At 47.2% G+C, this 26913-nt stretch overlaps 1 protein-coding gene across 2 annotated transcripts in view; it reads left to right on the forward strand.

Annotated features, from left to right (window-relative positions):
* ANTXR1 (ANTXR cell adhesion molecule 1) overlaps positions 1–26913 on the forward strand; it is a 175798-nt gene that overhangs the window by 29573 nt on the left and 119312 nt on the right. Inside the window, exons 1-7 of one of the 2 annotated variants that reach the window (XM_066639504.1) lie at positions 578–654; positions 2493–2574; positions 2924–2957; positions 6640–6719; positions 12616–12684; positions 14455–14535; positions 26376–26436. In XM_066639504.1, coding sequence (XP_066495601.1) covers positions 605–654; positions 2493–2574; positions 2924–2957; positions 6640–6719; positions 12616–12684; positions 14455–14535; positions 26376–26436 — 457 coding nt within the window. In that variant the 5' untranslated portion in view covers positions 578–604. Of the gene's footprint in view, positions 1–577; positions 655–2492; positions 2575–2923; positions 2958–6639; positions 6720–12615; positions 12685–14454; positions 14536–26375; positions 26437–26913 lie in introns of those variants that run through there. The other variant, XM_066639503.1, reaches the window with a different exon arrangement.

Below are 26913 nucleotides of genomic sequence, written 5' to 3' on the forward strand. Positions count from 1 at the left end.
TGCACTTGGCTGCCACTGTCAGGCTCTCTAAGCAGTCAGTAATAGCACCCCCCTCCTCCCCCCAAAAAAAGGTGAGCCGGGAGGTAGCTTTTTGAAACTTTTCCCAAGAAAAGTTCTGCAAAAATCTTTCCAGTCATTCCCAGGGCAGGTTAGTCACTGAAGAAAGATGCAAACCACAGCGAAATGTTATTGTGCAAATAATATATTGTTGTGGCTGCCCCATCCCTGGAAAGCAAAGTGTTTTGCACTAATTGCGAACCCAAGAACTGGGAGCTTGTCAACAGATTTCAGCTGCTGGAACTGGATTCTGCGGTGGCCCACACATGTGGCTGTTTAAGGGGTAATCATGTTCCCATGGAGATAGCAGCAGCAGCAGCATTAGTTCATTCGCAGATAATGTGAGCCACACAAAGGGTGTTATCTGAGCTTGGAACTCTTCTTGGCTCTGACCCAGTCAGTTTTCACAGCTGAGTGACCGGGAAGGGGAGTCCATCCTCTTTAGCCTGTTTTTAATCTGTCACTGTTGTTGGGTTTTAGAAGATTAAATTGGGCAGTCAGGATTTCAAGAAACCTTTCCCATGAGCTCATAAATCCTGAAGCTTGGATGGACAAGCAGAGAAGAGATGGGGATTGCATTGGAGATGCTGCTGCTAGGTAAATCTGTGTGGGATCTATGGCTGTGCCTTTCTTTTGGGTTCCCACCTTGTTTGAGGTGTGATGATGGAAGGTTACTTGGTGCAGAGAGCATTTTTAATGGTGGCACCCAGACTTTGGGGCACCCTCTTGGGGGTGCAATCCATTCTAAGTGGATGGAAGTGGATGGAAGTGCAATCCACTTCCGGTTAGGGAGACATGGCGGGCTGATGGCTGCTGGAAGCTCTGCTTATCAGCAGATACATCTGTCGGATTTAATCTAAACACCCCTGGATTGAAAGGGGCTACGGCGTGAGATTAACCACAATTAGCTCCAGAACGTTCCTGTTTTATCTTCCTGGAGTGAAGGCTCTGGGTTTAAAACAGTTTCAGAGCGAAGGAGTTGGAGACTATCGAGTTCAGCCACGAACGTAAATGTAAGCCTGACCCCCCCTTCCTACAGCTAAGTGTGGGATGCAAATATCTTTAAAAAAATTATCACTTGCTGTTGGTTATAGAAAACAAGAGTCACTGATGGTTCTTGATGCTGAACTAGATGGAGCAGAGAAAGAAGTAGATGTTAAAGAAAGTCTATTTGCGTGAAAATTTAATAGCAGTTGGTATTGCTAACTTCTGTATCACCGCGCCCCCCCGACCTGTTTTGTACAGCAGCTTAACATATGTAAGAGCCTAGGAAGAATGACCTTGAGTCAGACCACAATGGTTCATCTAGGAATAACCAGGATGGTGTAATGGTTTGGGAATTGGACTTAGACCTGGAAGATTGATGTTCAGATTCCCGCTCAGCCATGTACGAGCATCGTGGGTGAGCTTGGGCCAGTTTCTCTCTCTCTCTCTCTAACTCATCTACCTCACAGGATTGTTGGGAGGACAAAAGGAGGGAAGGAACCATGTACCCCACCCTGAGCTCCTTGGAGGAGGGGTGGTAAAAAAATGTGGAAAATAAATAGCAATATGTCTCCAGAAGCTGTCAAGCAGGGCACAAAAGTGCTGGTTACCCCAAGTGGTGCTGTGTCCCCCCAGCAAATGGTATTGAGGAGTAGACTGCCTCAGTACATGAAGGGAGCAATTAATTCTCATGGCTAGCAGCCATTTGTATATCTCTATTTGTATATCGCTCTGTTATGAATGTATCTAATACATTTTTTCACTCCATGTGGCAATCTAGTAGATAAAAATGTTGTCTCCATGCCAGGACACACACAATAAGCACAATTGATTTGTTGGAATGTTTGCTCACATAACTCCAGAACCAGGGGACATCCACTAAAATTGAGTGTTGGGAGAGTTAGAACAGACAAAAGAAAATATTTCTTTACTCAGCGTGTGGTTGGTCTGTGGAACTCTTTGCCACAGGATGTGGACATGGCGACTGGCCTGGACTCCTTTAAAAGGGGATTGGACAAGTTTCTGGAGGAAAAATCCATTACGGGGTACAAGCCATGATGTGTATGCGCAACCTCCTGATTTTAGAAATGGGTTATGTCAGAATGCCAGATGCAAGGGAGGGCACCAGGATGAGGTCTCTTGTTATCTGGTGTGCTCCTTGGGGCATTTGGTGGGCCACTGTGAGATACAGGAAGCTGGACTAGATGGGCCTATGGCCTGATCCAGTGGGGCTGTTCTTATGCTTGCAATCAGAAGATGATTACGTCTGCATTATCGTAAAGAGGATGGATGAAACGCAGCATCTTAAAAATGTTGCTCCAGTTTGGTTTCTGTGAAATTCTGTTTCAGGTATAAAAGGCTAGAACAATTTTCCCTGCGCTCGCTTAATGCACCAGTCTCATCTGCAGCAAGCCAATTTTCCAAAGAGAACATGTGTTCTCCTTTTGCAGGGAGCAGATACGTCAAGGCTTGGAAGAGCTTCAGAAAGTCCTACCAGGAGGAGACACTTACATGCACGAAGGATTCGAAAGGGTGAATAATACAAGCATGAGGTTTGCGTCTGATCTCACCCTGGGTGGGAAGGAATATTATCTCAACAGTCTCTGATAATGTCTAGCAAATAGCATTTTCCAAGCATGGTATCTTTCATGGTTCCTGCAAACATTTGAGGCATTCCTCAAATTTCTAAACATTCCGTGCATTGCTGCATGCTCCCAGCCTTTCCAGGTATTTCCCAACCATTCACACACATTAAGGGAAGCATCACTAAGACATCCTGGTCTATTAACCTGTACCCTTGCTAACAAATAACATGGCTATTTGGTACAGCAGCCATAATAGCTCAGCTGCATCACTGACCTCCTCTCTGGTTCCATTTCAGGCAAGTGAGCAAATCTATCATGAAAATGTGCAAGGTAAGAACAAGTTCACTGCATTGCCTTTTTCCCTTCATGTGTGGACTGCTGCTTGTTAAACTCTCAGAACTTGCAGTGTGATGTACTTACCATGTGGCCAGGCTGACCTCAGCGGTAGCACCCAGTGAACCATTGAGGGCAGGTGGGTGGCCACAGGGGGGACCCTGTGTAAAACTTTGCCCCACAGCCCCCAGCAGCCTGGAGCCGGCACTGCTCTGGAAACGTTCCACACTTGATGTTTTTAAGGGAATACCAACCCTGTCCAACCTATATAAAATTCAGGGCCAATAAAAAACTGTGTATATCTTATTCATCTCCCAGACCAACCCCCAAGGGACATAGTTTTTCTCTCATTATTTTTATTAAGGTTGCAAACCATGATTAAGCATTACGTCTCCAGAGGGCCCAGTGATGATGACACGTTATCTCTGCAGGGTAACGATCACATGAGTGGAAGCTGTGTGCAAGCTGAGGTGGTGTTCTGACCTTCTTGCTTAGATGTTGTGCTCTCCAGAGTGAATTTATTTATCTTAGGGTGCAGTCCTAACCCCTTTCCAGCACTGGCATAAGGGCAATGCAGGTCTGAGGTAAAGGAACAAACATTCCCTTACTTTGAGGAGGCCTCTGTGAGTGACACCCAACTGCAGGGTGCAGCACACATCCCATTGGCACCGCTATGCCAGTGTGGAAAGCACTGACGTAAGGGGTTAGGGTTGCACCCTTAGTTATTTTAAAAAATATTTATATCTCACCTTTTGCTCTGGAAGGACCCCAAGGCAGTTTGCTTGCAATGCCCAGAATTAAAAAAAATCAAGCTCAGTCAACCTGAAAATCCTCTAAAAATAAACCAAGGGAACAGTTAAAACAGAAGGCTGAGAACGGCCCCAAAAGCCCCTGTCTGGTGTCCTCACCAGCTGCACCTCTAGTGGTGGTGGGGCATGGGCCTCCATTGCTGATGATACTGAGCAGGCATGTGGGAGAAGGTGGTCCTTTAATATATATCATGGTCCCAAACCATTTAGGGCAGCGATTTTCAAGCAATAAGCTGTGGCACATTGGTGTGCTACAAAAGGTCCACAGGTGGGAGTTTGAGCACACTGGTTGAACATCACTGAAAAACTCTTTCAGATTCTGCAGCTCTATTTCTAGGGCAATAATAATAATAATAATAATAATAATAAATAACTAGGTATTTATATACCACCTTTCTGGTCATTGGATTACTCCTCTGACTTTATTCAAGGTGGTTTACATAGGCAGGCGTTTCTAAATCCCTCAAGGGGATTTTTACAATCATAGAGGTTCTCTCTTTCAAGAACCAACAACATTTCAGATGGATCTTCCTGGTTTGGTCTCACTTCTGGCCTCCAGTTCTCCCACACAGGCTGACAAGCAGCTCCATCTCACATGGAGGGCAGCCAAGACACTTCTTGCTCACACCAAGAGCAGGTGGAATCACTCAGCTGGGCTTGTCAGCTGCTTCAAGGTCTCGCCGTTCTCAGCCATTCAGGGAGCTGCCGGTGTCCTCGAACTGGCGTCCTTCTGATGTTATCTTCGGGCTAATGGAGGCTCTACCCTCTAGACCAGACCTCCTGCCCTACAACTGTCTGTTGTAACAAATTGTCCCTCTTATGCTGGTGGGACAGACAATTCATTACTACAGGCAGTTACCCTTGAAACAGAGCCACAGAACCTGGAGGAGTCACCTGGAAGTGAGGCAAAGAGGCAAGGACCAGAGAGAAGACCCTAGAGGTCAGTTGAGAAGAAAATTGTTGAAAATTGCTGACTTAGGGCTTTAAACAGGGTCACCAGCACTTTGAATCCTACTTCGAAATGGATTGGAAGCCCCTGAATATTGAGGGAGACAAATAAATGGATTTCCTGGCCAAACCCCATACACAATGTTTTTTCAGGAATGAAAGTTACCAAAAACTTTCCAGAGGTGGACTCGTGCGTTACAATAATCTAACTGGGATGTACTCAAAGTGTGTGTGTGTGCCGGTGGCCCAATCAGCTGATGCACAAACAGAACCTGTGCAAAAGCACTTCTGAGCTGTCACTTGATTATCCTGACACAAAACTAGAACCCGAACCTGATCCTGCTAGGAGAGTGCAACTATAAGGCCAGAACAGGTCTTATACCGAACATACGTATTGCTCGTTGTTGTAACCCATCTTTCCTCTAAGAAGCTTGGCAGTTGTATTTACCCCATTTTCCAGTCTCAGAGCCATCTTGCTTAGAGAGACCTGTTTCCCCCCCCCCAAAAAAAAAACCCCCAACCCCCCCAAACCCTGGTAGTTGAAGTAAAACCAGATAATCCCCCCCAAAATCTTATTTTTTTTTCCAAGCAATCTAGATGTGCAGGCAATTAAACACACCACTGTTCTTGTCTACAGAAAAATCTTTCTGACAATTCGAGGCAGTTTAACAACCTGGATAATTACTGGGGCTCTTCTCCTTTCTTCTTCTTCATTCAGAAGTCCTGAGATTACACTTAAATTTGACAGAAGCAAAATGTCAACCCCAGCATGTCTCACCTGCCTTCAAATGTCTTTCAGATTTACTGCACAGAGCTGAGAGCAGGAATTAACTTTAATAGGTTCTGCCTCATGATGCTTGTGCAATTCTTAACAGATTCCAGTGACAAGTCTGGGCCGTCCTAACTGAGGATAACAATCTTTGTGCAGTAAGAATGTGCCTTGGCAGTAAATCTACTCTCTCTAGTGGTGGCACTTGGTAATCTGAGTTATGATAGGCTTGGCTCTTCTGCTTTTGGGCTGCTCAGTTGTAAGCAGTGGTGTTTCAAGAATGGTCCAGGTTCTGTGAACCTTTCAGAGCATCACTGCACTGATGACCAAGTAGAAATGGGTGGGTGTGCAGCTTCCACCCCTAACAGCATCCAGATATCTGCCTCCAAAATTGCTAGTATGGGGTGGACTGAGTTCAGGCGTTCATGAATCTGCATATCTTTTACTAGAATTCTCACAGTTCATCAATGAGTATTACCTTTAGAAAGTGCAAGGGTATGCTCAGGATCATATGACACTTAAGGCAGCAATTTTCAACTCGTGTACTGCAACACATTGGTGTGCTGGGAAAGGTCCAAAGTGTGTCATAGGAGTTTGGAGCATGGGATTGAAAATATCTGAAAATCTCTTCCAGGTTCTGCAGCTCTGTGTCTGCTGATGGAGGAAGAGGGACAATTTGTTACAGTTGCCCTAGAATCAGAGCTGCAGAACCTGGAAGAGTCTCCTGGGAGCCAGAAGTGACATCACAGGAGGCAAAGACCATCGAGATGAGTATGTCATGAGAAGAAAAATGTTGAAAATGACTGACTTAAGGCATAATAGCTAATCTGGACTGTGATCCTGACCTTACACTCTTAGGCTGCAATCCTAACCACACTTTCCTGAGAGTAAGCCCTATTGAACAAAATAGGACTTACTTCTGAGTAGACCTGGTTAGGATTGTGCCCTTAAGGATGTAAATTTGGGGAATGTCTGGCTGGATCAGACAAGCCCTGTCTTCTTGTCCACTGTTCTTGGTCAGAATCCCATGTACCACCAAATCCAGCAGAAATTGGCCCATGGTCCACCTATGGACTACAATCCAACTTGCTGTTTTATGTTCTCATTTTTTCCTCAGTGTACTCCATTAACAGAGTGGGTTTAATGATTTTAGGTTATAGAACGGCAAGTGTCATAATTGCACTTACTGATGGAGAACTTCACGAGGATCTCTTCTACTATGCAGAACGAGAGGTAAGAGAATTTTGAATAAAGCAGGGTTTCTCAAACTTTGAGGGAGCTTTATTCCCTCAGTAAGTTCTTGCGGGGGAGGGGCTAGGGCAGCCACGCGATCCCCAGGATCACATCACTAAGGGGGAGAGGGGGGTGCTTCAGACTTACTTGGACAGAGGTAGGGCTGCAGCAAGCTGCAGGAGGTGTGGGGAGCCCTCCGTAGCTTCCAAGAGTCAGGGAGCACAGCCGAGGGCTCCCCACACCTCCTGCAGCCTGCTGCAGCCCTACCTCTGTCCAAGTAAGTCTGAAGCACCCCCCTTGTCCTCCCCTTCCCCTTAAAGGGACGGGGCAAGTGTTACACGAACTGGTGGGTCGCAACCCACCAGTATGAGAACCACTGGAATAAAGCCTGGCCGTGGGGGGGGGGGAGTACCAGAATGTCAGTTTTCTGCCCAAGAGGCATATTTACAGAGTGATGGGTTTTGTAATCAGGGAAACACTTTGTCCCTCCACCCTCTCCCTTTAATATTTGTAACATTTTGCATATTAATAGGAGGAAATACGTATAAACAAGAGAAATCAAAGTGCTTTTCCTTAATGTTCCTGAAGGGATTTGGCTGTGACTAGTTGGACCATGTGTCTAAGGTCTGGATCAACATGTCAGTCTCAGTCCATCGGATTTGACTGCACTGGTTGCTACAAACCACTTTCCAGGGTCAGCTTGATGCAAAGCCTTCAGTTGGTTTAGCCTTACTGCTCCCTTAAAACCTTGTTTCTGGTTTCAGACTCCAAATAAGGGGCGATCCTTATCTCTGTCTGCATCTTTCCTTCACCTGGGGAGAGAAGAGGGGGTGTTAAATCATATGCTTGCAGAAAAAGTTGGCACTTTATCTCTTTCCAGGTTTTTCAGAAAAGGAATTCTTTGTGACAATTGGTGAACCCCTCTTGTTTTGCCTCGGGAGAGGCCGATGGTGTATCTTTGCAACCATGGAGAGCACGTTGTGTCTGTCTGAGTCTCGTCTGTCTGGGGCTTGAAATTGGCATGTTCTTGTAGCAAGCCTGACAGCAGGATTTTGATTTCTTCCCAGAGACTCAGGCAGAAGGAACGTTGTCCAGACAAGCTGGAAGCCACAGACTGACAGTGCAGGGGTTCAGCTTACAGACAGATGCGAGTGCTGAGACAACTGCATCAGGTGATGCCTTGTGCATCTAAACGTCTCCCTTGTTTGGAAAAATGACAAAGGAGAGTTGAGGCAGACCTGCAGGCACTGTCTGCTTGAGAAGCTCTGCAAGCCCTCTGATCCCCCTTAGCAAGTGCTCTGTTTTGCCACCCTGAGGGAGCCGGGTGGCCCAGGTGGCCTCACAAATAGCACTAAACTAGCTGCAGCCTCTCCTGGATGGAGACAGCTGGTGCTTAGTTGTCTATTTTCTGGTGACTTCCATACTGGAAGGTGCCTGGAAGTGTGGGGTGCCTCTGAAAACTTCTTAGAACTTTCAGCTCCTCCAAAATATAGTGGGCCCTTGGTATCCATGGGGGATCTGTTCCAGGACTCCTCCTCAGTTACCACATGCAGCCTCCCTGTGCCTTAGAACACCTCCCAAATGGAATTGGAAGCCATTTCCAGTCGCATCCAAGAGGTCCTCTGATGCCCTCCAGCCACAGGCTTGGCATCTGAGGATACTGAAATCCATGGATGCCAAGCTTTCAGATAAGGAGGGCCCACTGTAAAGCAGCTTACTGATTGGAACTGGTTGAAAAGATCTCCTCTCCCATTCCCATTCCATACACTGACTACCAGTCTTGTTCCTGGCACAATTCAGAGTGCTGGTGCTTGCCTTTAAAGCCCGACCTACATGGGCTGGAACCAGAGTCTCTAAAGAGCCAGTTTCCCACTTGTACTCACCCAGTTCTTCTCTTAAGTTCCTCTATCTTTTCTAGTAAGGTGAGCACATTATTTTGCTGTGTGTAGGATTGTGGTTATTTTGCATGATACCATATTAATTGCTATATTCAGCTACCCCAGGAGTTGTGCTCATTGAAAAGGCAGCATTAGAATGTTTCAAGTAACTAAAAATAAAAAAAGCAAAATAAAAAGGCAGATGTTTCCTCAATTTACATCTCTGTCTTAAGTTCTTTTCCTCCTCCTTTCATAATGTGGAGAAACAGAAATGTGAGATGGATGTGATGCTCTCATGTCATGCATTACTCTAAGGAAGGAAGGTTTGGTACAGCACTTGGTGGGATAAGGCAATAAGACAGTGGTTCTCAAATTCTCTGGGAGAGAGAGTTTCTAAGTCTTTGCAGGGGAGGGAGGCAGGGGGTAGGGGGAAGGCAGTGACATGATCCCCAGGATTGCGCCACTCAGGGGGGCTGCAGGGACTGGGATGTACTCACCAGTCCTTTCAGCAACCTTCCCGGGGTGCGAGGAGCCCTGCGCAAGCACCTGCAGGGCTCTCCAGCCGCTTGGAAGTGAAAGTAGAGCAATCACACTCCACTTCTGCAAAACCGGGGAGGCTGCTGCAGGGACTGGTGAGTTGCTGCCTTCCCCCCTGCCCCCGCCCCTTAAGGGGGCAGAGGCCAGGGTGTCACGATGCCCCAGTCTGAATACCACTGCAATAAGGCTAGATGAAAGTTCAGCCGTCCTTGGATATGTTTAGCCCCCCTGGAAAGGAAGGGCATAACTGGGCATGGGTTACCCAGGACAGCATACACTGCTCTTTTACCATTGTCCTTCTCAAAAAACCCTTGATCTAAGGTAGTTCCTGTGTAGTGCATTGGTTTGCACTGATGAGACAGAGCCAGAAAGGTGTAGTGGTTTGGGAGTTGGCCTTAGACCTGGAAGAGCAAGGTTCAAATCCCCACTCAGTCATGAAGCTTCCTGGGTGGGCCTGTCAGTATCTCTCAACCTCACCTACCTCACTGGGTTGTTGTGAGGACAAAAGGAGGGAAGGAACCATGTTACACCACCCTGAGCTTTTTGGAGAAAGGGGAGTATAAAAATGTGGAAATAAATGATCCTTCCACTGGATGTGCCTGCATTATGCTCTCATAGGTCATTCCTGCAGTCAGACTGACCTGGGGTGGGCTCCATTCTGCTTAGGCAAGGGATCTTGGCCAACCATTCTGATCCCTGCTTCACAGCAATAGGTCAGGCATCTGGGTGTGTTCCATCCAAGCACAAAATCCCCCTTCACAGATTTTGAAAAGAAGTTTTAAATGGGTGGAGTTGAAAGTCAAGACCAGGGGCTGTCTTCTTAGGGAGATGACACTCCTCCCTACATTAAATTTTTGTGCAACAATTTGCCCCTTGCTTCCTTTATTACACCCTTGCCTCCAAGAAAAGGAAGGGAGTCCTTTAAAAAAGTGCTTGCTGACAAAGTGTTTAGCCAGCAAAAAAAATCACTAGTGATGTTCTATTTCTCAAAATGCAATTCAATCCAAATGACATGATATCAAGTTGGTAACATCTCGTGCGTAGTTTACTGGCCCTTATCAACAATTTAATACTTTAAGGGCACTTGTGTGTCTGCTTGAGATGGAAAGTGGTGATATATTCGAGAGCGGATGAAACCCAACTCTGTGACACTGTAAGAAGTTGGATTCGTTTTGACCAGAAGTTGGAGTGAATCATTAGCTGCCTGTGATGGAAATCCTGGATCGTTAAGAGATTTCATCTTTCCAGCAAGAGTAGAATTCCAAGCTCTGCAACACCCAAATGGGAGGGCTGCTGTTGTGGAATGAAAACTAAGCTAGTCCAACAGGAGCCAAAAAAATAATTGCAGGGAACAGGGACAATAATAACAAATGGGGAAAAGAAATCTGGGTTTGCAGAAAAAGGAAGATAAATCTGCTGTGAGTTAAATGCTTTTAGATAGAGAGGGAATTTCCCATTATCATTGATCCTGCATTTTAACATAATGGATTAATAAACAACAACAAAAAACATCTTCTGGATCTGACATGCAATAAAAATCACAAGTTAAAATATACAGTTTGTTCCACATACTCTTCATAATTGTTATTCCAAAACAGAATAGACAGTGATCACCATTCCTCAAATTACATATCTAGTTTTGCAAGCACACATAAAGTTCATTGACGAAAAGCCCAATCCTGAGCTAACCGTGGCGTGGGGCTGCAGCGGCGCAGAAAATGGCTGCCACTGCATCCTGCACGCTTCTGGCAACCGCCACTGGCTCCTCATGAGAAGGGGACTTTCATACCCTTCTCCTGGGTAAATTCACTGCCAACCAAAAGGTCGGCGGTGAAGCAAGAGCCTCCATGTAGGGCGGTGAGCCCAACGTGGAGGCTCTGGACTGGTGGAGCAATGCTCCACTGGTTCTGCCTCTCTCTCTCTCCCTGCTCCCTTCCCCCGGCACACCTCCCCCCACCATCTCCCTGCCTCCCTGTAACACCTCCTCCCCTCCCTCTCCTTCTCCCCGCCCTCCACCCCTCCCCGGAACACCTCCACCCCGCCTTCCCCACGCCCCCGCTTACCTCTCCGCTGCTCAGCAGTCTGTGTGGCGCCGGCCAGTGCTGGGTTACTACCGGTGCTCGCCTGGCGGTAGGGCCCACAAACATGCTTTACGGCACATTTGCAACAGTGCACACCGGCGGTGAGCTGGCGCACCGAGCCCAGGATTGGGCTCTTAATTAGCACGCTTGTTTCCCATACTTTTTTGGTCCAGTTGTTGGTGCTTGTGGTTTCTTTCACAACAACCATTTTAGCAAGAGATAAAAGCCTTAAAATTAATTCTAAATCCACTGCATCTACAGTATCTGTCAGGTACATCCATATCAATAACAAAACTTTATGAGGTTCAGCCCCATCTCATACCCTGAGATATTTTTAATCCTTTGCCATGTTATAAATCAGAACTTCTGGATTTCTTGAGGATCCCAGAATATATAAAAGAGGATCCTCCTCTTTTGTTTAGCAGGGGGAGAGTAACTGGCTCACCTCACCCCAGCAGTGTCTTTTCTAGTGGCTGTCTGCTGGTGTCCTTTCGCATCTTTCCAGATTGTGAGCCCTTTTGGGACAGGGAGCCATCAGTTATTTGATTTTTCTCTGTAAACCGCTTTGTGAACTTTTCTGTTGAAAAGCGGTATATAAACACTGTTAATAATAATATTAATAATAATAATAATAATAATAATAATGCCAGCAACAATGTCCTATACATTAGGAAAATGTTTTGATAACTTGAAGTGATTTGGATGCTGTAGATAAATGGTGTTTAAAAAAGCATTCTTTCAGGATTCTCAAGATTCATTTTCTTGGCTCAAATTCATGTTCATTTCCAGTTGGGAGGGCACAGCTAGGCCTTAAGTCCCACCTCTTTCATGTTCTTTAAGCTACCTGATGTAGCCATTAAAAGACTATAAATCTTACTGATAACACCTTTCGTGTGCCACATGGTAATCACTGCCTCAAGGACTGACTTGTCCTGTATTTGACCGTGTTTAACCATAGGACCCTGAATTATCTGTTGAATTATGTGGAAAAAAAATCAGAACAGTGGGGGTTTACTATCCTTCATTCTTCTGCCACATCATAAGAAGATACAGTGGGCCCTGGGTATCTGTGGCAGATCCATTCCAGGACCCCCGTCCATGGATACCAATTTCCACAGATAAGGAAATCCAAGGAAGGGCCTCACAGGACGTCATGGATGCAACTGGAAGTGTCTTCTTCAGGAAGTGTTCTGAGGCACAGGGAGGCCACGCTTTGCATTCCCAGATCTCAGAAAGCCTTGTGGACACCTAAGGGAGGCTGTGCTTGGCCTCCCTGTAACTTAGAACACTTCCCTGACAATTTTGAGAATTGCCACAAAGTCTGGCCACAAAAATACACACACTGGATGGCATATTTAAACTGCTGGGAGTCATTGTTGATTCTTTTTCCTCTTGTTCAAGGCCAACCGATCCCGTGACCTGGGAGCAACTGTGTACTGTGTGGGAGTGAAAGATTTCAATGAAACACAGGTAACTGGGGCTTAATTGTCAATCATTGAGTTGTCAGTCATGGTCCTTTTGCATGCGTTTGTGCTTTGGTTGGAGGGACTTGAATGTGGTGTTTGATCATCTTCAGATAAAATTGCTTTGTTTGGGGAGGAGGGGTAGTTAATTGACCAACATTTTTAAAGAAAGCATCCATCAGAATACTTATGAACTCAGCTCCCAGAAAGACACACCAAAATGGCATCCCAGGTGAGGAGCACCTTTGGGTGCTGAGTATGATACTTCCGTATAACTTGCATTTGTAGCCCTTGTTACAGTTCTGATGTACAATCTACATGTAGAATTCAGGGACGTGAGGTGAGTAGGGAGTCAGATGAGGCAGAGCTTCCCTACTGGAGTCCTTCGAAAAGTACCGCTGTGTGTGAGGTGTGCGAGCACTCGCAACCCGTAAGCTGCAACTGTGCTCGAAGGACTCTGGTGGGGAGGCTCTGCCTCACCTGCTTGCCCACCCACTGCATATCCGTGCTGCTCTGGGACCTCATGGTCCTCGTGGTTCTCTTGGTCCTTGTGGTCCTCACGGTGGTGCTTTTCGAAGGACTCTGGTGGGAAGGCTCTGCCTCATCTGCCTCCCCTAGTAGGATTTATCCCCAACCTTGTCATATGATAAATATGAGTGTATGGGGGGAGATGGGGCAGATGGGCTGTAGTTCACTGGAAGAGCTTCTGTTTTTGCATGCACAAGGTCCTAGATCAGTCCCTGATATCTCAAGATAGAATTGGGAGAAAACCCATCTGATAAATGCCGAGCATTGTGGATCACAAGTATACGTGGCAGTTTCCTATGCATAATTTGCAGTTCTGCATTTATTCATGCCATATATTGGCAAATACATTTCCTCAAATCTTACAGAAGGTTTTGAATGTTAAGTATAACTGAAATGCCCAGCACTCCTGGAGCCCAGCACCCCATGCAGTTACCTGGGATGCTGGCACCCAAATCTGGCCATACACATGCTGTTCAACCTCCCAAGCAAGCCTGCCAAAGTATTAAGATAATCCTCTAATGCTTTTCTCTGGGTCCCCCACCATCAGATGGTGCCCAGAGATAGGACCTTCTTGGGTATGGTGCCCCAGTTCCAGGACTGTCTCCCCAGGAAGTCCTGCAGCAAGTCTTTTATCTTGTGCACACCTTTTTATTTGCTCAGACTTTTTAAGAGCCATTTGTTCCAACTGAATTGTCAGCACTGCTATTTTAACTGTTCTCCGGATATTTTGCGGTTCAGTTTGTTTTGATAGCTGTTTTATTGTGTTGAATATGTAAAGCTTCTCTGTGCCTTTTTTGCTGAAAAGTGGCAAATATATTACCTCTGAATAACTGTTCTCGGTTAATGTCATTTCATATAGTGCTGCTGAAAGCAAATGGAGAAATTTGAACCTAAGAGCTGATGACAATGAACAATTATTTATTACGTATTTAAAAGGGGGTCAAACTTTCTCTAATGAGACCCCCCCCCCCCCACATCTGAAACTCAGGAGAACAAGCTAGGTGGACCACTGATCTGATCCAGTATAAGGCAGGTTTTGATGTTCAGAATTCTGTAGAGATGACAGAGATGACAGAAAAGACACAAGTGCTTTCACCACTGGTGAGGACGCCTGTTACATTCAACTCTCAAAAACTATTGTCTGCCTGTAGCATTGGCCCAGTGTTACTTGGCTGCAGTTTTGTGTCAAGCCATTGTTAAGTCATCGTTTGCTGGCTGAGTTCTCCACCTCTCTTTGCTATTTTACCAGTTGGCCCGGATTGCTGACAGCAAGGATCACGTCTTCCCTGTGAATGATGGCTTTGAAGCTCTGCAGGGAATCATAGACTCTGTGAGTATTACTTACCACTGTGTTCAGCAAAATATCTTTTGTAAAATTGTCATTGCTGTTGCCAAGATCTGCGCATTTATCAATAATCTGACATCTAAGGGGCCTCCTTTTTTGGCAAAAGTCATACCATAAACTGAATGGAAAGGCTGGAAAAGGGTATTGGTTAGAATAGTGTTTCTCAGACTATGGGTTGGGACCCACTAGGTGGGTCACAAGCCAATTTCAGGAGGGGCCCCCATTCATTTCAATATTTTATTTTTAATCTATTAGACTTGATGCTACCATGGTATGTGACTGCATTTGGGGAAATGTTACAGACCTGTACTTTTAACAAGCTACTATGTATATTCTTTTAACAATGATAGTCAATGGGACTTAATCCTGGGTAGGACTGCAGCCTAGGAGTGATAAAAATTGCCCTGCTTGATTATGTCACTTCTGGTCATGACATCACTTTGGGTGGGTCCTGACAGTTTCTCATTCTAAAAAGTGGATCCCGGTGCTAAATGTGTAAGAACCACTGGGTTAGAAGATGGGTGTGAGATGCTCAGGATGCTCTTGGCCAGAGCAAAGGATGAGAAGGCTTTTCTCAGGGGGTCTGGGATGATGCAAATGCCTGCTATCTCCTGCTTCCAAAGTGGTGTTCACTGTTGTGGATTTAGTGCTCTAAGCAGGTGTCAGGTTGCATGGGCTTCCTGTGAATATGTAGGCCTGGGGCAGGAGTGGGTAGCAGTGGGTTAATTCTGTGAGACTAAAGTGACACGCCACAGATCCAGGTAGAGTAATGAAGGAAGGAGAGAGAGAACATTTAAATGTTGTCAATTTATCCAAAGAAAGGAGCATCTTTTGTGTCATCTTGTTTTGTCCTGGTGGCCCATGGAAAATATGCTCTGTTTATGGTTTACAACATGGCAGAAATAGGACTAGCTATTATTTAACAATTAAGCTGTTTTGTCCTCTCTCTGTGCTGCGCAATGCCGGGCGTGGATTCAGTATTGCTGCCTTGGCATTTGACTAGGGAGCACAATGTGCTGTTGCAGAAGAGGGTATGTGTGTGAATGCAAAGCGAAAATAGGGATCGACCTTGCAGGAACTGTCTATCTCTTGCTTTTGTATATTGGCACACATGGGAAGGAAGAAATATTCCCCCCAGTTAGTGAGATTGGCACAGTCCTAGGCTCGTCTGGATGGTTCTACTCCTACGTATGCAGCTGCAGAGCATCTGATCCTTGCTGCTCCCATCTGTAGGAAGCCTGGACCCACACAGGCTCCTGCTGCTGCTGGGAAAGACTGTAGGAGCAGCACTGGCTGCAGGGTATCTTTCTGGAAGAGAGAGTGGGGATGTGGGCTGAGGGAGCGCAGAGGAGAAGGGAGTGGGATTTCCCGAGCAATTTTTACACGTTTTTGTCCCTGTCATCCTTTTTTGTCTCTTTGGTCTTTGCCTCTTGTGATGTCATTTTCAGCTTCCAGGGTCTGCTTCTGCAGAGCTGGAGGAGGAAGAGGGGCAGACAGTTCAATACTACAGACAGTTGTCCTAGAAACAGAGCTGCAGAACCCAAAGAGTTTTTCAGCCATTTTCAACCACTGTGCTCCAAACTCCAGCAGCACACCTGCAGACATTTCATGGCACACCAGTTGAAAATCACTGCCCTAGAGTGTTTCCCACTCTCCCAGGTGATGTTTCAAATAAAACAAACCAGGAGCAAGTGCTGTGGCTCCCTGGCTGTACCCATTGATAGTAAGGGAATATCTCTCTAGAGCTGGGGCAGTTTCTAGTGCATTCAGGAATATCTCCCTCGTGTGCTGAGCCTGGCTAGGCTAGGACAGAGCCCTTCAGTGCCACCATGTGTCAGTAGCATCATCTGAAGAAGGATTTGGTGGGCAGGGCCTGATCCTTGCTGCACTGCTTGGTCTGAGGACTGGCACTTTTACAATGTACCCAGATGTACAACAGATCTGTACAAAAGATCGGCGCTAAAGGCGCTTGTGTAGGACGCGCAGCCCTGCACAAGCGCCTTGGATTCTGCGGAGCTCTGCTCCGCGGATCCACCTTGCTACTTCCCCCCAACACACCTCCCGCGCGCCCCTGGCCATGCCTCCCCCCTCCCCGGAATGCCTCCCCCACGCCCCTGCCTCCCATTCCACAGCCCGGTGGTCCGGGAGACCGCTGAGCCGCAGAACCTGGGCAACCGCCGTGCACTAGCCCAGCGCCAGCAGACTAGTGCCAACATTCCGTCCACGGCGCAAAGCCGTGCCATGGACCTCAGGATTGGGCTCTGAGGCTAGTAGGTTGAGCCAAAAAGATTTTGGATTTCCTGGTTAGTACTATAGTGGTGTGATGTCTGCAGAAGTGTCGGGTTATCAAGTCCTTCTAGGGTCTGTTCAGGATTGTGTCTGAACAGAGATTATGAGTGGGCCACGAGCCTGCATATTCCTTCTCACTGTAGAGAGAAGTTAATTAGCAAACCAGGGAATCCTGCTCTTCCTGACCCTTGGATCGTACATGCTTAAGCCTGCTGTGAATTTACTTTTGAAGGGTGAAGGAGATCCCAGTTCATACATATGGCGGCAAAGGGTACATTTAAGTCCAAGTCCAGTGCCTGATTTCTCCCTGGGTACAGTGACAACTATGTGTAGAACAGGGCCTAGGAAAGGGGTGTAAAGGGGATAATTTGTACCCAGGCCCAGGGTCAGGAAGGAGGCCCAGGAGCCAATGGAGGGGGCCCAGAATTTCCTGGGATCTGACATTTTCCTCTCTCACCTGAACTCACTGCCTGCGCATGATGCCGGGGCACAATCATGTGCATGCAGTGTTAACTGCTGCTGCAAGAATACAATGATGCTAATTTTTTGCAACTGATTTTCTATATTTCAGACATTTTAGAGAGACTTAGGAGTGCGTTTGGTTTTCCATATTATTATATCTAGCTGCCAGTGCTGCGTGGTTGGGTAGACCAGGGCTCTGCACCAAGAAGCCTAGTAGACCTGGGCTCCAAAGACTACTATGGCTGTCAGCATACTCCCCTGCCCTTTTTCAACCCTGTTCTGCCTGCCCCCATTGCCCCCTTTGGGAAGGGGCCCAGAAGCGGAGGGGCCGACATCAGAGGGGACACGCGTCGCTTCCCAGCCTCCATGGAGCCTTCCGCGCAGCTTACAAGCTGTGCGGGGGTCTCCACTGCAGCAGTCTGGGACCACTGGGAGCTGTCCCAGACCGCTGCCATGAAGACCCCCACAGCATGGAAGGCTCTGTGGGGGCCTCCTCCGTTCCCCCTTGTTTTCAAAGGAGGCAGCTGCACAGAAGTAATTGTGGGGATGATGACATCACTGCAATTACTTCCAGGTCATTTGCACAGGGGGGTGGAGAAGGGGGGCAAAACAGGGTGTGGGAGGCAGAATTCTGGGGGTTGCCCCAGGCGCAGGGACCCCTATGGACACCACTGAATGTTGGGTCCATGACCGTAAATAAAGAATGCATGTACCTCCTGTTCTGCCAAATCCCAATCCAAGCTCTGCCTGGAGAATTATGCCCACATTCAGCTAATTAGCTCCCCTTCTTTCCTCAAAAATGACCCTGGTTCTGCCCTGCAGTCCTGCTGGACCCCACCTCCAGAGTAGCTCCCCTGTTCAACCTGCAGAGGTCCTCTCTCCTGCCAGCAGCCTCCCACCACTACAGCAGCCCCTTGGCCCTCAGCAGGTCTTGGGCACAGCAGCCACACACCAGTCTTAGTGTCTCCAATAGTTTCTGCTCCAGCAGCTTCTGAAGTCAATTCACACATCAGTTCCTCCGTCCATTAATCCAGTCTGTCCTTCCTCAAGCTTTGCTCCTTCTGCCACCCACACCAAACTCTCCCTTCATCAGGTGTTTCTATCCCTAAGGGCCTTATTACCTTCAAGTGGCTGCAGCTGTGCAGTACACACCCTGGAAGCCCAGGCCTTACCCTTAAAGGCGCCACTGCTGATACCACATCTACCTCCTTGCCAGATCTTCTGCAATTCCAATATACCTCCTTATAAAATTCTTCTCATAGGCCCTGGTGTAGGATACTGTATAATGTCAAGGCAGAGCACTTGTTCCTTTACATTTGTTCTCTCAAAGTAAACTTGACCACAGCTCTCCTTCTAACCTTCCTAACCGCTTCCAACCTGGGTTGAACCACATGCCAAGTTATGTGAGACCATCAGGTACTGTGAGAGTTTGAGGGAGTTTTGTTTCTCAAGCCTGCATTCTCCTTGCAGCTGCTCTTAATGGATTCCAGAAATATCCCCCCCCTTCCCAACCGTAACTATGTTTGTATATGTGATAAATCAGAAGATTTCAAGCTTGGGCAGCTTAATTTAGAACTGATCTAGAATTGGGTTGGCTGCTGCTGAACAGAATAGCAGCAATAGGGGCAGAGAAGGGTCACTCTGAACTTAGAAAAGCTCATAATGAAGAGATTTGTGGGGGTGGCAGAAAAGAGCAGTTGCCTGGCAAACAGTTGCAGTGTGGATATTAAATATGCACAGGAAGAACAAAAAAGGGGGGATGTTTTCCCATAAGCTGCTTATATCTTTCCAGATAGTTAGAAAAGTACAGTTGAGAAGTTGAGTACACATGGGTTGAGAAGGGGGTCTTTGTGACTGCGAGTGCAGGGTGGGGCTGGGATGGCCAGCAATTTTCATTGGTGTGCCACAAGAGGTCCACAGGTGTGCCACAATGGTTTGGAGAACACTGGTTACAAATTGCTGAAAATCTCTTCTGGGTTCTGTTTCTAGGGCAACTATCTGTAGTAACAAATTTTCTGTTTCTCTTCCTTTGCCAGCTGTAAGGATCCAATAATTTGTTGTTGTTGTTAACAGTATTTATATACCACTTTTCAATAAAAAATAATTCACAAAGTGGCTCACAAAATCAAATAATTAAGGACACAATCCTAACCAACTTTCCAGCTCTGGTGTAGCTGTGCTAGTGGGGCATGTGCTTGCATCCTGCAGTTGAGGGGCAGTCACAGAGGCCTCCTCAAGGTAAGGCAATGTTTGTTCCCTTACCTCAGAGCTGCATTGCCTGTAAAGTTGGTTAGGATTGCGCCCTATGTTGCTTTGCTAGCTGTCCCAGAAGTGCTCACAATCTAAAAAAATGCAGAAGCACCAGCACTAGAAAAGACTGTGCTGGAGTCAAAAAGGACAGTTAACTCTCCCCCTGCTAAATATAAGAGGAACACCATTCGAAAAAGTACCTTTTGCCCAGTTAGCAGAGGTATAGACAGTTGCCGCAGTAACAGAGCCACAGAACCTGGAAGACTCTCCAAGAAGCCTGACATGACATCACAGAAGGTGAAGACCATAGAGAAGACCACAGAGCTCTATGTGTTGTGAAAATCAATAGACAGGGCAGAAGGGCAACTGTCAAAGTCAGATTGGTCCAGAAGATAAGCCAAGCCACTTCTGATGAGGGGATTGGACAAATTTCTGGAGGAAAGTCCATCATGGGTAACAAGTCATGATAGGTATGTGCAAGCTCCTGATTTAAGTAGACTACCTCGGAATGCCAGATGCAAGGGGAGGGCACCAGGATGCAGATTGTTTCTTGCTGTCTTTTGTGCTCCCTGAAGCATTTGGTGGGCCACTATGAGATACAGAAAGCTGGACTAGATGGGCCTTTGGTCTGATCCAGCAGGGCTCTTCTTATCTTCTTATGATGCTTTTAAAAAATAACTTAGGGCACAATCGTAACCAGGTCTACTCAGAAGTAAGCCCTATTTTGTTCAATGGGGCTTACTCTCAGGAAAGTGTGGTTAGGATTGCCTTAACTAATTTTCCCAGCCATTCCAATATGAGCCCTGGGTAAATCTCCCATTTGTGCTGTAAGGTGCTTGACAAGCGACTCATTTTGTGCAAGGCTGGGCAGGCAACAAAACATGGTTTTTTGAGGTCCTAGATGACCACCATACTTAATTGGAGGGTTGTGTTTGGCTAGTGGGTCACAGGTTGCGTGGACCCACTGCATGATTCTCTGAATAACTACATTCTCTCTCCCCCAAATAATGTCTGGAATAAGGTATAGTTTCCTTTTTTCTCCCAAGATTGAATAAAGCATAGTGATGTTCAGGCTATATAAATACAATTAAATGGCTGCTGCATGTAATCAACAACAGATTTTGTTATGTTGTGACTCACCCAAAGCGTGGACAGTCTGTTCATAGATACAGAATGAAGGTCGTTGGCACCAGCTGAAACTGTTGCCATTCTCTAAACTTCCACATCCTGTTTGCTTAAACACAACTTCCAAATTCCTTTACTGTTTTAATAATCTAAAGTCATGCACATTGGGGCAAAAAATCAAAACTTCACATATAGGCTGATGGGTTCTGAGATGTCTGAGACAGATAAGGAGAGAGATCCTGGGGTGGTGGTGGACAGGTCGATGAAAGTGTCAACCCAATGTGCAGCAGCAGTGAAGAAGGCCAATTCTATGCTTGGGATCATTAGGAAGGGTACTGAGAACAAAACGGCTAGTATTATAATGCCGTTGTACAAATTGATGGTAAGGCCACACCTGGAGTATTGTGTCCAGTTCTGGTCACCGCATCTCAAAAAAGACAGAGTGGAAATGGAAAAGGTGCAAAAGAGAGCAACTAAGATGATTATGGGGCTGGGGCACCTTCCTTATGAGGAAAGGCTATGGCACCTAGAAAAGAGGCACCTCAGGGGGGACATGATTGAGACATACAAAATTATGCAGGGTGTGAGGGGTGCCCTGAAAAGGGGGGTCTCAGGGCATCATCTGGCAGGTGCCAAGGGTCAGCTGGATGGTCTCGTGGGACCCCTGGGTGGTGTGTCCACCTCCCTGGGGTTCGTTGCAGGGGAAGCCTCAGACCAAGCCAGGGGGAAGGGGTTCACAACACCCTTGTCCTCCTCCCTGGAGGCAGGACCTAAGGCCCTTGGTCTTCAGGCAGGGGCTCCTGCCTTCCCTCTCCAGCACTGCCTGTCATCACAGGCCTCCCTGCTTTTATCCTTCCCAGCCACACCCTCGGCTCCTCCCCTTCCTCCCTCTCTAGGCTTAAAGGGGCCTTGACCCTGGCCTGCTTTCCTCCTCTTTGGTGGTTAATGGTGGCCTGGTCCTGCTCACTGCTCAGGTCAGGTGAGCCCTGGGGGGAAGGTCTCTCCCACCCAGCTGCCTTAGTCTTACCTGATCAGCTGGAGATGTGGTGGTGGCTCTATGGCCAGACAGTTCTGCCCCTGGCCTGTAGCCAGGTAAGGCAGGGGTTGGACAAGGGCTCGACCCCTGACACAGGGGATGGACAGAGTGGATAGAGAGATGCTCTTTACATTCTCACATAACACCAGAACTAGGGGACATCCAATAAAATTGAGTGTTGGGAGAGTTAGAACAGACAAAAGAAAATATTTCTTTACTCAGCATGTGGTTGGTCTGTGGAACTCCTTGCCACAGGATGTGGTGACGGCATCTGGCCTGGATGCCTTTAAAAGGGGATTGGACAAGTTTCTGGAGGAAAAATCCATTACGGGGTACAAGCCATGATGTATATGCGCAACCTCCTGATTTTAGAAGTGGGCTATGTCAGAAGGCCAGATGCAAGGGAGGGCACCAGGATCCAGTGGGGCTGTTCTTATGTTCTTATATGTTTTATTTGACCTTGTATGTCTTGGAGATGAGGGCAGGCAGCACCGTGCTGGTAAAATGTGAAAAAATCAGATTATGGCATATGATATAATATCACACACACACCTTATCCGTATCCCTCCTTATCCCTCATCACCAGACAGGTCCAAACAAAAAAAAGTTTCATGCTGATTCTGAAATGTGCTCAGGTTCCGGCTATTGCTAAACTGCAGTAGGGGGAAAATGCATAGATGTGGACCCTCAGTATTTCTTGGTTTTAGATTGCCAGATGCAAGGAAAGGCACCAGGATGCAGGTTGTGTCTTGTTGTCTTGTCTTGAAACATTTGGTGAGCCACCATGAGATGCAGGAAGCTGGACTAGATAGGCCTTTGACCTGGTCCAGCGGGGCTCTTCTTATGTTCTCTGAATTTCGTAGCAGCTATGAGTGCAGAACCAGCCCAAGACTTCCTGGAGCCTGAGGTGGCATGCCCAGTGCTACCTGCTCACCTGGCGATGCTCCAGTCTCTGCTCCTCTCGCCCACTGGATTGCAAAGGAAGAAGGGGATGGAGGAGAGAAGACTGGTGGGCCAGGGCATCTCCAGTGGAAACAAGTGGGTAGTCAGAAGTCATGCCCCCTGCCAATTTCCTGCCTGAGACAACTGCCTAACAGCCCAATCCTGAGCTGCCCGGGACACGTGGCTGCAGCGGCGCTGCAAACGGCTCCTGCCACATCCTGCGTGTCTCAGCCTGCCATGGGCGGCGCCTCAGAGAAGGGGACTTTTGTCCCCTTCTCCCCGGTAAGGGAAGCAGCCCTGCAATGGGGCTACTCACTTTACCGCCAACCAAAAGGTCGAGCCCCACACGAACGCCTTGGATCTGGTGGAGCGGAGCTCCACGGGACCTGCCTCCCTCCCTCCCACCCCGGCATGCCTCCTGCCCACCCTTTCTCCGCCTCCTGCCTCCCTGTCACTTCTCCTCCCTGCCCTCTCTCCGCCCTCCACCTGCCTTCCCCTCCCCGGAACACCTCCTCCCCACCCCCGTTTACCATGCCATGGCTCTGCGGTCTGTGAGACCGCCAAGCAGCAGAGGACAGCGCTAGTCCTAGCCCGGCGGTAAGCCTTGCAGACGTGCCTTATGGCACGTTTGCAACAGTGTACTCCAGCAGAAAGCCGGAGCGCCGAGCTCAGGATTGGACTCTAAGTTGGTTCATGGATGGGCCTGCCCTTTATGAGTGTTCCATAGTTGGAACTTTGGGTGGTTTTTTCTTTCTTAAATAGAAGCCTAGAGAGATGGAGGTGTGTCTATTTAGACTGGTAGGTATGGTAGGGGTAATTTAGGTATGGAAGAGGCTGGGGATTAACTGATCATCCATTTTTGAAATGCCCCTGAAACTATCATTAACTGCGAAGGAGCATATGAGATACTTGAGAAAGCAGCATGCAGCTGCCCCATTCTTTTAACTGAACTATTTCTTGCTCTCTGGAGAAGCCTTGTGCATAAAACTGAAATGGGGATGTGAAGGAAGCAGGCAGTGATTTATCTTCCAGCTGTCTGTAGACTCTGCACCCGGGACTTGGTCTGTCCTGGGCTCTGAGGGCATCATGCAGGCGGTACAACACTCACAGCAACTTCTGCTACTAAACTAGAGCTGTCCCTCCAGTTCTCTCATAACATTCTGAGCATGTTTGTGGAGGAGGCACTACAGTGCAGGAAAACTGGTCCTACCCGTCATTTCACACTCCTGTGGCTATTAATACCCCCCCCTTGCTACAATTTGCATTCGGATTTTGGAAACTATGCCCCAGATTAGCCATCTCTTCTTTCCGTCCACTATTATGCTCTTCTTTTGCTTGTCTCCTTCTTATAACAGCTTCTTGTTCTTTTTTCCCCTGTCTCTCGCTTGCTTTTATCTCTGGCAGTTCCTGCTTCCCCTGGACACCTCTGCCGCAGTCTCTCAAGTCTGTACTCCTAGTGTGTCCATTGGTTAGAAGAACCCATCTTTTCTTCTGTGCATTCTTTGGTATGCATTTAAGCCCCAAAGCCCCTTTTCAAGTCTCTATGGATATAGAAGACCACCTTTCCTTCTGTGTGTTGCGGAGGCAGATGGAGCACTGCTGATGATGGTCGTGGAGTTACGGATCCCTCCTCTGTTCCTCTGTTGGAAACAAAGTTTGTTACAGATGTCTTTGTTTAAGGCTTGGGGTATAATTATCTGACTCAAGATACCTACTAAATGCTTCTGGTTTCTTAGAACTAACAGTGAATTGGCTTAAATCCTGTTTTGTTAAGGATCTGATGCGGCGAGGTGCTGACCTTGTGAAAATGTGAACCTGTGTCTGAGATGATTCACAGAACTGGATTTTTTTTTAAAAGGATAAAAAATGAAACTGAAGTAGTGTAACTTTGGTCTGTCAGGCTGCATTACGCTGCTTTCATAACAATAAAAAGGCACTCAGTTGCAGTTCATACGTGTGTTGCAAATTCTCCCATGAGTCAGCCCCCCAGCTGTAGCCAGACATAGGAAGTGGTGTAAGCATTTGGCCTTCCTCCATGCCCTTGCCTGACTGCACAAAGGCACAACTCTTGCCATTTCTGTCAAGGGAGAAAGCGCACATTTGGGACTTCCTCAGAGTAGGTCATCAGCACAGAACACCCAGCTAACATGTTACAACCCCCAAGCTGCCAACAGTGATGGGAGATTCTGAATCTATAAATCAGGGCTTGGAAAGAAAATGGCAAGCAACAAAGTATGACACTGAAGTGGGCAGGACTGGCTAAAGAGGTTCTGGTGCCCTGTGCTTTTCGTGGTGATAAAACTGTAGTAGAGGCCCAATCCTATACCCCACCAGCCCTTGGTAGGTGGAGTGTGTGCTATATGCTGTGGGCTGGAGGGGACAACTGACAGCCCAGAGGAGGCAAGTGAAAAACTTTTTACTTACCTCCTTGTAGCCTGCCTGGTCCCCAATGGGTCTCCTTAGACCAGTGGTTTCCAAACTTTTTCGACTGGTGATCTACTGGGCCATTGGCTGCAGCTCCCCATTAGGGTCACAATCCTATACATTGTATAGGGTGGTGGGTTTTTCCACGAGGATTCCACAACTCCCTGGGGAGCCACAGCTCAGTTTGGGAACCACTGCCTTGGGCCTACGACAGCTCCTTAGCGGGCATAAATTCAAGGAGACTCTTAGGGGGTGGGTCTGAGCCAGGAAGGGGGGATAGGATCTCTGCGTACAGGACTGCTGCAGAGATTCGCCCCACCCCTTCTGCTTCCTGTCCTGCTCCTCCCCCAATCCACATTCACTGCCAACTTAACTGGTGGCAGGCAGAGGTTCTGCAGGTTGCTGCCACCTGCACATGGCCTCTGGTTGTTTGTTCTGACCACCGCAATCCACCAAATGGCAGAGCAGCTTATTGGTGGTGGAAAGTCTTCCAAGATGAGCCAGTCTGCCTCTTTTCCCTGATGAGCACTGCTTCTCCTCCCTCTGCCCAGCAGCCATCGTAATCCAGATACTGAATGAGTTGGAGTTCCAGGCGGTTCACCTCACAATGGATCTGGCTAACAGTCCATTAAATATTGTCAATGTCTTATTAGCCCACCATTCATCAGAAAGTGGTGCAGGGCCAGCTTCTGCAGAATAAATGGAGCATACAACAGATGGAGGAGAATCTTAAGAGACTGAGAGACTGGTGATCCATGGTGCAAGGGTAGAAGTCTGTGTGTCCTTTTCATCTGTGCAGCGTTGAAGGGTTGGGCATTGCCAATGTTATCAAGGACCCCCCAATTAGTGCACATGGCTGGGTGCTTATGCTGTTGCAATTCATTAGCTTCACTAGGCTTTGATTATTCTCAAGGTAGGCAACTGCCTTAGATCATTGTCTGGTATTGCCTGCTCTGATAGTGGTTTTCCATGGATTCAAGCAGAGAAGATTTACCCAATCCTTTTAACTGGAGATTTGGGGAACTGAATGTGCTGTGCTGCCAAAGTGTAACCTCTGAGCTGTGGCATTCCTGCTTCCTGTGCATGAGTGATGCATAACGTCCTTGCCTAGGGTCCTAAAATGTTTTTTGCCACATGGTGGAAACGGGAAATTCTTTGAGAATTTGCATGGGCGATGAAGGGGGAACAAAATCTCCTGGGTGTTATTTCCTTAGCTTTAGTGTGATCTTGTCAAGTCAATCTGAAGGTTATTGCAAAATATCATTGCTATTTTTTTCTCCTTTTCTGTGGCTTCCAGATTTTGAAGAAATCATGCATTGAAATTCTGGCTGCAAAACCTTCAAGTATCTGTGCAGGAGGTGAGTTTAAGCTGGATTCCTCAAGCTCTCCTTGCTTTCTGTGTTTGTGCTGCTTCCTTGATCCCTGAGGGAAGACAGATGCTGGGGTCAACCATCTTTATTTGCTCTTGTTGGGAAGTTTTCCAGAGGGAACTTGGCATGAAAATGCTAGAAAATTCCATTTGTTTTATGTCTGCTTCTATGAAGTGATCTTGAATTGATCTATATTAGGAATGTGTTTTCAGGCTTTTCATTTAGACCAGGAAGGATATGAAAGTTATAAATATAGAATGCCCATTTGTTGAACACTTCTGTCACACTTTTTCATCCTCATTTCAGTAGTTGTGTACGCGTGACAATGCCTTATCTCCTAGACCAGTGATATTCAGTATTTTTCTGCTCACGGCTCACTGACTTCTGTGGTCTTCTCTCTGGTCTTCACCTCTTGCGATGTCACTTCTGGTTTCTAGTAGACTCTTCCATGTTCTGTGGCTCTGT

The sequence above is a fragment of the Tiliqua scincoides genome, chromosome 11 (assembly GCF_035046505.1).
Source record: "Tiliqua scincoides isolate rTilSci1 chromosome 11, rTilSci1.hap2, whole genome shotgun sequence".
NCBI lineage: Eukaryota > Metazoa > Chordata > Lepidosauria > Squamata > Scincidae > Tiliqua > Tiliqua scincoides.